At 32.4% G+C, this 12,354-nt stretch overlaps 1 protein-coding gene across 1 annotated transcript; it reads left to right on the top strand.

Annotated features, from left to right (window-relative positions):
• The first annotated feature begins 3,485 nt into the window (after positions 1–3,485).
• Positions 3,486–4,624, top strand: LOC134711884 (L-rhamnose-binding lectin CSL3-like). Its single transcript, XM_063572843.1, has 2 exons — positions 3,486–3,588; positions 4,212–4,624. The coding sequence occupies exons 1-2, from the start codon at positions 3,534–3,536 to the stop codon at positions 4,496–4,498; spliced, it is 342 nt and encodes a 113-aa protein (XP_063428913.1). The 5' UTR covers positions 3,486–3,533; the 3' UTR covers positions 4,499–4,624.
• The last annotated feature ends 7,730 nt before the right edge of the window (positions 4,625–12,354 follow it).

The raw sequence follows: 12,354 nt of genomic DNA, 5'->3' as shown, positions 1-12,354 counted from the left end.
TTACAAAATAATGTGATGTTAGTATTATGCAACAATTATGTAACCAATTATAATGTTAACTGTCTCTAAAATATTTTTCACCAAATTTCCACTTTCAAATGAAATTAGCTTCTGCATAGGTATCCCTAGAGGATTGATTTTATTATATGTCTTCCTATGGCCATTATCTACAAAAGGGTGTCTCAGATTTCAGATAGAATGTATAGAACAAATTTTACACCTAATTAAACATTATCTTCTTTTATGTGGTTAGGATGTTTACACTAATTAGAGATCCATGAGAGGTTGGAATACCATAGAGACAATCTGAGGCACCCTTTTGTAGCCCATGATATGTTGAATACGATTTCGTTAAAATTTTCTGTATAGTTAAAAAGATGATAGAGCTAAATTCATGCAAGTGAACTTACCTTGATTTTGCCGTTAATTACATAATAATTGATGACATAATGATTGCATAATAAAAATATTGCATTCATTTAAAAGATGAATCTTTTATCTATCTATATATACCTTTTTTTATTAATTTCTATAAATTCAAAGTTACAGCATTTCAAAGGTTAGTGATTGGGAGTAAAAAATATCTTTGTATAGTGCTACCTGTTAAATTTGAAACATCTGTTTGTATTCACATGCAATGAATCTGTTTGAAAAAAAGTTGGAGGAAGCATTTTATTACATTGGAGATAACAGCACCTCTGTTTGCATGTTGAAGTTTTTTGGTAGAGCCGAAAAATTTCACCTGTCAACCAAACTTAAAATATCAAAAGTAATTATAAAGTCTAAGAAATTATATGCAATTTTATGAAAAAAATAACAAATACGCTGATTCACAGAAAACAAGAATGACGTTTAATTATGTCTATCGAAATACAATGTTATGACGTATACAATGTAAATGTTGTCATTGATTGATTACGTAAATTGTGTTTTATAAGCTAATTAACATAATAAACAATAATAAACAAGAATGTGTCCCCAATACACGGATGGCCCATCCGCACTATCATTTTCTATGTTTAGATGACCGTGAAAATGGGGCAAAATCTCTAATTTGGCATTAAAACTATTGGACGAACGGACGAACGAACGAACAAAAAACATAATGCCCATAAATGGGGCATAAAAAACCCATACTCATTACCTGAATTGGCAAAAAATGTAGTCCTTAAAAATGTTGAACTTCGTACTTTTAAATGTTAGCTTTATTGACGAGTTAGTGTAGATGAAAAGTGCCCCTGGTTTACAACATTATAAACTTGGTATGTTGAATGAGTGTTGTTTCATTAGAAAAATACCAAGAGAATATTATAAGTTAAATGTTATAATGATATGTACAATTGTCTCCTCCATATCAATCGTACCTTTCGCTACAAATTAGAATGTTGAGACATAATTCTGCAAAGATTGTTTTAAAAAACGAAACAAAGTACACTTAAAAAGAAATTGTTAGGAAATAAATTTTACTGTATTTTTGGTTAAACGGACAATCCATATTTTACAAATATTTAACAGTGACTTTAAATTAAAGTTGTGAAGAATTGATTTAATTCATTGGTAAATATACTGAATAAACGGTCACTTAAGATTAATTATAGACTTGTGTACGTGTTATATTAACCTTTACTATTATAGTAAAGGTTAATATAACATGAACACACTAATATATATTTTGTTTTAATTTAGGATAACAAGAGGAACACAATTATATCATATACATTCAGGGAAAGATGTCCATAATTTCGCAATAAACTAAACATGCATACTATTATTATTGATATATTTTTTTTCTTGTTTATTGTTCAGAAATACAATGAAGCTTTAGATTGAAGAAACAGAGAAATAAAAATTTCTAGCTTATCATTTTGTGGTCGACATCTGGTTATAATTAGTAAAGAAAGTGTGTCCACATCATTTCTCCCAACAATACATAGGACCTCAAGGCCGCATTCTGAACTGACATGGTTTCGTATAAGGAGACCAACAGTGACACTATTTCAATTCACCAGAATCCCCAAGTCAACCTTAAGGATTGATTCAACTTTCCAGTGATGTACGCAAAATTGTAAGATTTTTTACCTTTAACTCTTTTCTTTTAAAGGTTATCGGTAAGTACCAAGTCCTCATAGATGAATATTCATCGACTACATTATCAAAAGACAGATAACTGTAAATAGTTATCAAAGGTACCAGGATAATAATTTAGTACGCCAGACGCGCGTTTCGTCTACATAAGACTCATCAGTGACGCTCATATCAAAATATTTATAAAGGCAAACACGTACAAAGTTGAAGAGCATTTAGGATCCAAAAGTCCAAAAAGTTCTGCCAAATACGGCTAAGTTAATCTATGTCTGGGATAAGAAAATCCTTAGTTTTTCGTAAAATTCAAAGTTTTGTAAACAGGAAACTTATAAAAATGACCACATTTTTGATATTCATGTCAACACCGAAGTGCTGACTACTGGGCTGGTGATACCCTCGGGGACATAACTGTGTTTATGAAAAAGAGTGGAACGATACTGTTTTAAATCTAAACGACTCCTTAAATCATTTTGTTTACAGCACAAACCTATTACAATTCCTAGAAACAATTTGTCTAGTAACCTCGCCTTGTTTCATCTGTCAATACATTTGAATAAAAACAAGGTACTTTGTAGGTCACACCTCCTGGAAAAAAACAAAAAAACAATCATTAAAAAACAAAATCGTCATATCGTTTTTCTGACAGGTCACTATATATATATAGTATGTATCATTCTTGTATTGTATACATTTACTGGAGTTAACCAAGGTAACTTGTCTTTTTTATCATCATTTTTTTTAAATTGTTAAAACGCATGTCGAATTCTGAACATGATGATAAAATGACTTTTAATTTGAAATATGTTTTTAAAGATTTTTAGACATAAAAAATGAACTATAGTAAATATGCGTTAAGAAATTTTGAATATTAAAACGTCAATAAAACCAATAAGACTAACATGAGAAAATAAAAGTTCGGTTTGAATGTTTAATCTCATGATTTTTACAATAGCATTAATAGGTGTGAAATTCGTACAGATACAAATCATACGTTGGCTTCAAAAGGAATTACATTGGTAGTTAGAAGTTTCCAATTATGTATAAAATTCACATTTAATGTAAAAATTGTAACTTGCCTAGCTTGAGTTCAAAATGTTAACATATCACTTTCATGAGAGATTAAAACTTGGCAAATTGTGAAGAGACATGCCACCAATCTCAAGTTGTTAGTTGCTTGATAACGTATATAACGTGTATGTTTTAATTAAATAATTTGAAAATTTTGTATTTTATGCAAAAAATTACTTGGTTCTTATCCGGTATAAGACTTTGGTAAACAGACAGTTCTGCAGGATAGGGTTTCACACTTATATATAATGATACATACGTATTCTACCAATGCAATATACAATTAAAAAAAAAAGAAGCCCCAAGTGATAATTTAAGTAATAGAAACTTATTTGGTATATTCAAAAATATATGATTTGTATTGTAGATAGTTAATAACGATGGCCATTATAACTCTTCAAGGACTTTTGATCTTAGGAGTGATTATTGCATATGGTAAGTTTACAAACTATTTGAATATATAGTTTTTATCATGATGAAGGGAAATCCACAAAAGGGCTTCAAAATCATGAAATTTAAAAGTAAGACTTTCAATTTAAATTTTCCTATAGTCAACTTTCCATTTCTGTGTAGCAACATCCCAGCGGCACCAGTATATGTAGTATATGTGTTTCAACTGATACGTCACTGTAGAGCGAGCTTAACGTACGTTGATTTTGTTGAACGAGGAATAACACTTTCACAAAAGTTGCTAAGATAGAGCTACGAATCAATCAAATTAAGATTATCCCTCAAGAACGTTTACGGTCGCCATCATGAGATGATTGGCCATAACGAAAAAAGTGTGTCCAAAATCATATCTGATATTCTCCTTCAGTCATAATAACCTTCTGTCATTACCGAATTGAACAAAGAAATAACACGACTGGTGCCGTATACGGTGTAGGAAATGCTTGCCCCCGCGGAACACCTCATTCTGTGTCTTTTTATTAATTTGATAACTTTTCTTAGATATTGATTGATTTTATTTCTTCTTATGTAAACGACGGCATCGAAGATATACCACTAATAATCATTATGCCATTGCAATATGATGAATGTATTTTTTTATATTACAGTCTCTGCCGATGTCATTGTTTGTGAAGATAAACTAGCATACATAAAATGTCCATATCCTTCTAAGATTAAAGTCTCCAGTGCAATATATGGACGGACCACTGATAGAAGCATATGCCCTCATCCTGCTATACATACAACGGATTGCAGGTCATCGACTTCTGACTATAAAGTAAAAGCAATGTGCAATGGTAAAAGAATATGTCGAGTAAAAGCTGACCATAGACAGTTTGGTGATCCCTGCAGTGGAACCTACAAATATTTAGAAGTTAAATATAAATGTGTTTGATTCTGTGTATTAAGACAAATAACGCTTTGAAAACACGAATGTAAAGAAATGTGTGATAGTTTGTTTTATTTATGTTCTGGTTTTAAATTACAAAAATCAATAAATTCGTTATGTTTGCGTACGTTATATGTATGTTTGATTTATATGTTTATTAATAAAATAAAAACTCATAAAAGATATAAGGCTTAATTTTTGTACGCACGATGTGATTTTCCTCTACTTAAGACTCGCGGTGATGCTCGAAAAACATAAAAAAAAAAAGGAAAAAAGGAAAAGACTGAAGACATTAACAGAATTTTAATGTTTTGCCAAATTCACCTATTATAATCTATTCCTGTTGTAACAATCATAGTATTTCGAATATTCATAGTTTTGGTAAAAGTTAATGGTAATCTTGACAATATAAATGATAATAACATTAACGGTACCAATTTTCCTGCACCAGATGCGCATTTCGACAAAACATGTCTCTTCAGTGATGGTCGTGGCCTAAATATTTGAAATTCCAAGATTATATAACAAATGAAGAGCTATAATACAAAAGGTCCAAAAACGTACAGCTAAATCCGTGAAAGGAATCAGAGCTTTGCATGAAGGAGATACATTCCTAAATTTAAAATAATTTCGAACTTTTTGTAACAGCAAATTTTAATAACACAAAACAAGTCCGTATTTGCTTGCCAGTACCGAAGTACTGGCTACTAGACTGGTGATATCCTCGGGGACTAACAGTCCGCCAGTAGATGCATCGACTCAGTAGTAGTAGTAACATTAACGGTACCAATTTTTCATGTCGACATGAAATGTTGGGTTGCTGCCCCTAAATTCGTAATTTGGTTAAGGAAATTTTGCATTTTTGGTTATTATCTTGAATATAATAATAGATAGAGATAAACTGTTAACAGGAAATTTGTTCAGCGAAGTAAGATCTACAAATAAGTCACCATGACTAAAATGGTCGATTAACCCGCTAGGAGTTATTGCCCTTCATATTCAATGTTTGACAACTTTTTGACATTTATTTTTTTTAATCATTTAAAAATGTCTTCTCCTGAAACTACTCAGCCAAATTTAACTAAACTTTGTCACACTCATCATTAAAAGAGTAACGAAAGATACCGAAGGGACAGTCAAACTCATAAATAGAAAATAAACTGACAACGCCACAGCTAAAAATAAAAAAGACAAACAGACAAACAAAAGTACACATGACACAACATAGAAAACTAAAGAAAAAACAACACGAACTCCACCAAAAACTTTACTGTACGTTTATTTGTGCAATTGTTGTTCTACATTGGTTAGAGGTAAAGGGACAGAGTTGAGATCTCAAAAAACATGTTTAACGCCGCCGCATTTTTGCGCTTGTCGCAAGTCAGGAGGCTCTGACATTTGTTAGTCTTGTTTGATTTTTAATTCTAGTTTCTTGTGTAGTACTCGGAGTTCAGTTTGTATGACTTTCATTATCACTAGCTAAGTATAAAATTAAGAATTGAAATGGAGAATGTGTCAAAGAGACAACAACCTGACCATAGAAACAAAAAAACAACAGCAGAAGGTCACCAACAGGTCTTCAATGTAGCGAGAAATTCCCGCACCCGGAAGCGTCCTTCAGCTGGGCCCTAGACAAATATATACTAGTTCAGTGATAATGAACGCCATACTAATTTCCAAATTGTACACAAGAAACTAAAATAAAAAATAAAAAATACAAGACTAACAAAGGCCAGAGGCTCCTGACTTGGGACAGGCGCAAAAATGTGGCGAGGTTAAACATGTTTATGAGATCTCAACCCTTCCCTATACCTCTAACCAATGTAGAAAAGTAAATGCATAACAATACGCACATTTAAAATTCAATTCAAGAGAAGTCCGAGTCTGATGTCAGAAGATGTAACCAAAGAAAATAAACAAAATGACAATAATACATAAATAACAACAGACTACTAGCAGTTAACTGACATGCCAGCTCCAGACTTCAATTAAACTAATTGAAAGATTATGATTTCATCATATGAATATCAGGCACAATCCTTCCCGTTAGGGGTTTAGTATCATACCATCATAACATATATGATACATATTTGTTTAGGGACCAGCTGTGGGATGACTCCGGGTGCGGCAGTTTTTCGCTGCATTGAAGACCCATTGGTGGCCTTCGGTTGTTATCTACTCTATGATCGGGTTGTTGTCTCTTTGACACATATCCTATTTCCATTTTCAATTGTATACAAAGGTTTCTGCATATTTTGATGTTTTCTTAAATACACTACGTTGTATACATGAATATCAATTAAATGGTATTTTTTTTAAAACTTCCTGTTACAAAACTTTTAATTTTTCGAAAAAAACTAAGGATTTTCTTATCCAAGGAATAGATTACCTTAACCGTATTTGGCACAATTTCTTATCATGTTGGGTTATGCATGCTCCTTATCTTTGTACTTGATTTGCTTTATAACTATTTTGATCTGAGCGTCACCGATTTGTCTAATGTAGACGAAACGCGCGTCTGGCGTACTAAATTATTAACCTGGTACCTTTGATAACTATTTAAGGTTCGATTTCGTTTTATTTTATTATTGTTTCAATGTCCCAAACGACATCGGCATATTAAGGAATTGGGCGAACACATGATATGTAAACTTTTTTAAGTGAAAATGTATCAAGAACATTTTTTCATTTTTCTCATTATATTTATTCTTTTGTAAGATTTTGAAACTATATATTAAATATGGTTGTTCAAGGATCCCTTGTTAGCAAAAAAGACACTTAGATGTTTGTGTTTACGTACTGTTTTTGACTCATTGGTATTCATATCTAAGGTATATATTGGAGGATGAAAGGGTCTATTCATATTTTTTTTTTAGTTAACATACTTTTAGTTTTTTGGGCATCAAAATTCACAAGCCTGTTTTTTTACCAATTATAAATCTTTTCTAGGTCGTCATTTAAAATTGTAGCTGTTTCTGTTGGATCGTCAACCATTATATATAATGAAGTATCATCTGCGAATAGCTTAATTTGAGCTTGAATGTCTTCTACAATACCGTTTAAAATATCAAAAAAAGGAGAGGGCCTAGAATGGACCCTTGTGGGACGCCTGCATTTACAGGTAACTATTCGGAACATATACCGTTAATAACCACCCGCTGGACTCTATTTGTAAGATATTTGTCAAACCACCTTAGTAAAGAACCCGGTATACTCTATTGATGAAGTTTAAATAGCAGTCCCTTATGCCAGACTCGATCAAACGCTTTACTTACTGAGAAGATTCGATATCGTCACTTGGACCTTGATTTACCTCTATTCCTCCTAGGATAAGCATTTGAATAACAAATAGTAAAAATAGAATAATAAATAGTCTAAGATTAACATTTACACTTGGTTTTTTTTGTACATTTGAGTCTACATGTTTTATCTCTGAAGGCTTAAGGCACAGCATAAACCATAGCATTTCATCTGTTTTGAGAAAAAAAGTGTAAGTAAAAAATATAAAAAAATTGTGAAAACAAATATTGAATAACAACATGTTGTATGCATGAAGCAAAAGAAAAAGTATGCATATGTATACATGGATTTAACAAGTAGTTTGGAGGAATGAGTATACACATGTATAAATGGTTGGTAAATGATACAACTTTATCTACACGTAGTAATTCAGTACAACTGTTAATACCAGCCGTGTCAAATGATCTCGATTTAGTTTTGATTTGATTTTTTGATCGCTGAATTAACAAGATCTGTCCATACAATTTACAATATATAGTAAGCATACACGTTTTAGAAGTGCACTACACTGTACCATGTTTACATTTTGGTGTACGTGTTGTTTAAAATTTGCTTGTATACGATAAAATGTACAAATTGAAAGTAATATCTTTTTTTCAAAGTTGATTTAGGAGCTTGAAGTTGGTCATAATAATTTCCCTACCATGGAATTTAACATCATGTAAAACAACCGTTGTAGTTTTACCTTGTTCACGCACGAGTAATTGATTTTACTATAAGGGTTTGTGCACGTTAAAATTTGTCACGTGACAAATCAGCGATCAAGGTAAGTATTTACGTGTAATAAGATGAATTACAATTAGATGTATTATGTACAAGAATTGTGTAGCATGTAATTATAGTAAAATAAACAAATACATAAACAAAAGAAATTAAAAAAAGGCAAAAAGTCAATTACAGACTATTTGACATCACTATATTAAGTCAGTGTACAGCTGTTTTTGCGAAATTCCGAAACAAGACTGTCAAGTAGTCTAAATACATGTAGAAATATGTACCTAAAAATGTTGTCAATTATGCAGTTTTATGCAAAGTTAAATCATGACATTTTAACACTCGTGTTATCATCTGATGTATTTGAAGATGCTCTCTCTTTGCTAATTCCTTCGCTCGTGCTTCCGCATATGCTATGAGTTGTGGTGGTGTGTACTCGCGTCTGTTTTGTTTGTTGTTGTAGTCTAGCCTATAAGGGAAGTCCATGGAACCAGGACAGCAGTATATTCGACGCAAAACGTAGGAAAGCTGGCATTGTGTTGACAACATGGACTTGCATTTGATTGTCCTTTACATAAATTTTCCCATCAACTGTCCACGTGTCTCTTAAATGACGTTCAATACTGAGCTGTTTTTGTATGCAATGGCATTCCTCGGCTTGGTCAGGTCATCATTCACTCTAATATACTTGTATTCAATTTTCCCTTTTAGGAATTTTCTGCATCTAAGGATACTTTTTTTAACATTATGATCCTTAATCTTGACAATTATTTGTCTAGGAGGCTGAAACTTGTTGTTAACTCGGCCGTCTTCATTGCCTTCCCTTGTGCGTGGTTTAACAATTCTATGAGATCGAATGATGTCTTCGTGTGTTAGATCTTCGTCGATGATTTTGATAAGTTCTTTCACTAACTCGATTGTTTGAAGGGAAGCTTCGTCTATCCCACCGTCAGGAATGCCATTGATACGAATCAGGTCCCGTCGACTGTATTGTTCTAACCAATGTCATCACGCAGCGATTGGTTTTCTTTGTTGAGCCTCTCGATTTCAAAATGTGTACTGGTCTATTGTGGCACTGGCTTTGATAGTGTACTAGATCTCACTATACATCATCTCTTTTAATTGTAGGGCTATTTGAAGTATATCTGGCTGGGCTAAAGTGCATGTAGTTGGCTGCGGTTAAGTTGCAGATGTAATTTCAGTCGTTGGCTGGCATTGCAGAGAGCTGAGGCCTGCAGTAAAAGAAACATGATGAATAGCGTTAGGGTCAATATGAACGGGTGATGAACTCGGAGAAGACATTGCGAATTGGTGGTGTAGGCTTGCTGTGATGACGGAGCCTGTTTGTATTTACTGGAGTTTCGGGTTGCATTTTGTCTGTGATTAAAGATGATTGTCGTAGTTTTGTAATACAAAAAGGTGGAGTAACAGTGTAAGGCTGGTATGCAAAACAGAAACTTGGAATGTTTATATTGTTTGTTGTTGTTTATCTTTACACAGTTAACAGTTTTTAAACGAATACCTACATTCTGTTGAGAACAGCTCACACACAACCTTCCATATGTCAAATCATGATCAGGATATCAAACTTCAGATATTAGTTCATCGTCACTATCAAAATATTAATTTCATCCTTATATAGTCAATCCCCCGTTTAAAGTGTAATTATAAATCCATTTTCTTTACATTTTTCTCAAGGAAAAAAATACGTCTTCTCAAGTCAGAGCATGCGCATACCACCAAATCCGCTATCCTTGACATCAACGTATCAATATAAATAAAGACAGCAGTAGTATACCGCTGTTCAAAAAAATTTATGGACAAAAACAAATTGGGGTTACAAACTAAAAGTGAGGGAAACGCATTAAACATAAGAGGGGAACAACGACACAACATTAAAATGTACCACACACAGAAACGGACTTAGTATAAACCAGTAGGAGTTGGAAAATCTTAATTCCTTCTCCGCTATCATTGACATATTATCAATATAAACCAGTAGGAGTTTGAAATCGTATTTTCTCCTCCGCCATCATTGACAGTAGGAATTGGAAAATCTTAATTTCTTCTCCGCTATCATTGAAATCAACTTATCAATGTAAACCAGTAGGAGTTGGGAAATCTTAATTTCGTCTCCGCTATCCTTGAAATCACCTATCAATATAAACCAGTAGGAGTTGGAAAATCTGAATTCCTTTTCCGCTATCATTGACATCAACTTATAAATATAAACAAGTAAGAGTTGGAAAATCTGAATTCCCTCTCCGCTATCCTTGAAATCAACTTATCAACATAAACCAGTAGGAGTTGGAAAATCTTAATTTCGTCTCCGATATCCTTGAAATCAACTTATCAAAATATACAGGTAGGAGTTGGAAAATCTAAATTTTTCTCCGCTATCATTGACATCAACTTATCAATATAAACCAGTAGGAATTGGAAAATCTTAATTTCTTCTCCGCTATCATTTAATCCTCTTATAAATATAAACCAGTAGGAGTTGGAAAATCTTATTTTCGTCTCCGCTATCCTTGAAATCAACTTATCAATATAAACCAGTAGGAGTTGGAAAATCTTAATTCCTTCTCCGCTATCATTGACCTCAACTTATAAATATATACAAGTAGGAGTTGGAAAATCTTAATTCCTTCTCCGCTATCCTTCAAATCAACTTATCAATATAAACCAGTAGGAGTTGGAAAATCTTAATTTCGTCTCCGATATCCTTGAAATCAACTTATCAATACATACAAGTAGGAGTTGGAAAATCTTAATTTTTCTCCGCTATCATTGACATCAACTTATCAGTATAAACAAGTAGGAGTTGGAAAATCTTAATTTTTCTCCGCTATCATTGACATCAACTTATCAGTATAAACCAGTAGGAGTTGGAAAATCTTAATTTTTCTCCGCTATCATTGACATCAACTTATCAGTATAAACAAGTAGGAGTTGGAAAATCTTAATTTTTCTCCGCTATCATTGACATCAACTTATCAGTATAAACAAGTAGGAGTTGGAAAATCTTAATTTTTCTCCGCTATCATTGACATCAACTTATCAGTATAAACCAGTAGGAGTTGGAAAATCTTAATTTTTCTCCGCTATCATTGACATCAACTTATCAGTATAAACCAGTAGGAGTTGGAAAATCTTAATTTCTTCTCCACCATCCTTGAAATCAACTTATCATTACCTTTCAAGGGATTTTCTTATTCCAGGAATAGATTACCTTAGCCGTATTTGGTACAACTTTCTGGAAATTTTGGTCATCAATGCTCTTCAAATTTATACTGTTTGGCTTTATAACTATTTTGATCTGAGCGTTACTGGTGAGTCTTATGAAGACGATACGCGCGTCTGACGTATTTAATTATAATCCTTGTACCTTTGATATTATTTCAACACGTTTAAATTTAAAAAAAAAGTTTTAAATGAGATAAGATTTTATTAAAGATTATCTAGTCCTGTTTCTAAAAAAAATATAAATAAAAAAAAATAGGCTAATCAAAAATCAACGTCCAGGAAATATAAATCAAACTAAAGTATGTTTGATACGAAACCCATGTAAAACTAAACATTTAAATTGATCATGTTCATGGCGATTATGCTAGTTTATAAAAACAATCGTTTGAATTATTTTGTTTTCTCGTCATGTTTATAGGGTTTTATGATTTATATTGAAGTGGAAAAAAAAACTGGTACAACATAAACCCGATTTTTGAATTAACTTTCGTATTGCTTATTCTTTAGTTTTCTATGTTGTGTCATATGTACTAGTCTATTGTTTGCCTTTTTCATTTAAAGCCATGGCGTTGTCAGTTTATTTTCGATTTATGAGTTTGACT

The sequence above is a fragment of the Mytilus trossulus genome, chromosome 1 (genome assembly GCF_036588685.1).
Source record: "Mytilus trossulus isolate FHL-02 chromosome 1, PNRI_Mtr1.1.1.hap1, whole genome shotgun sequence".
Classification (NCBI taxonomy): Eukaryota; Metazoa; Mollusca; class Bivalvia; order Mytilida; family Mytilidae; genus Mytilus; species Mytilus trossulus.
The sequence above is the reverse complement of the archived record's forward strand: the minus strand, read 5'-3'. Positions and strand labels throughout refer to the sequence as shown.

What these genes read in the sequence shown, in the direction of transcription:
- LOC134711884 (XM_063572843.1), top strand. Translation starts at nt 3,534, where the DNA reads ATGGCCATTATAACTCTTCAAGGACTTTTGATCTTAGGAGTGATTATT. An exon ending in AGGAGTGATTATTGCATATG is followed by an intron (nt 3,589 to 4,211) that starts GTAAGTTTACAA and finishes TTTATATTACAG; the next exon opens with TCTCTGCCGATGTCATTGTT.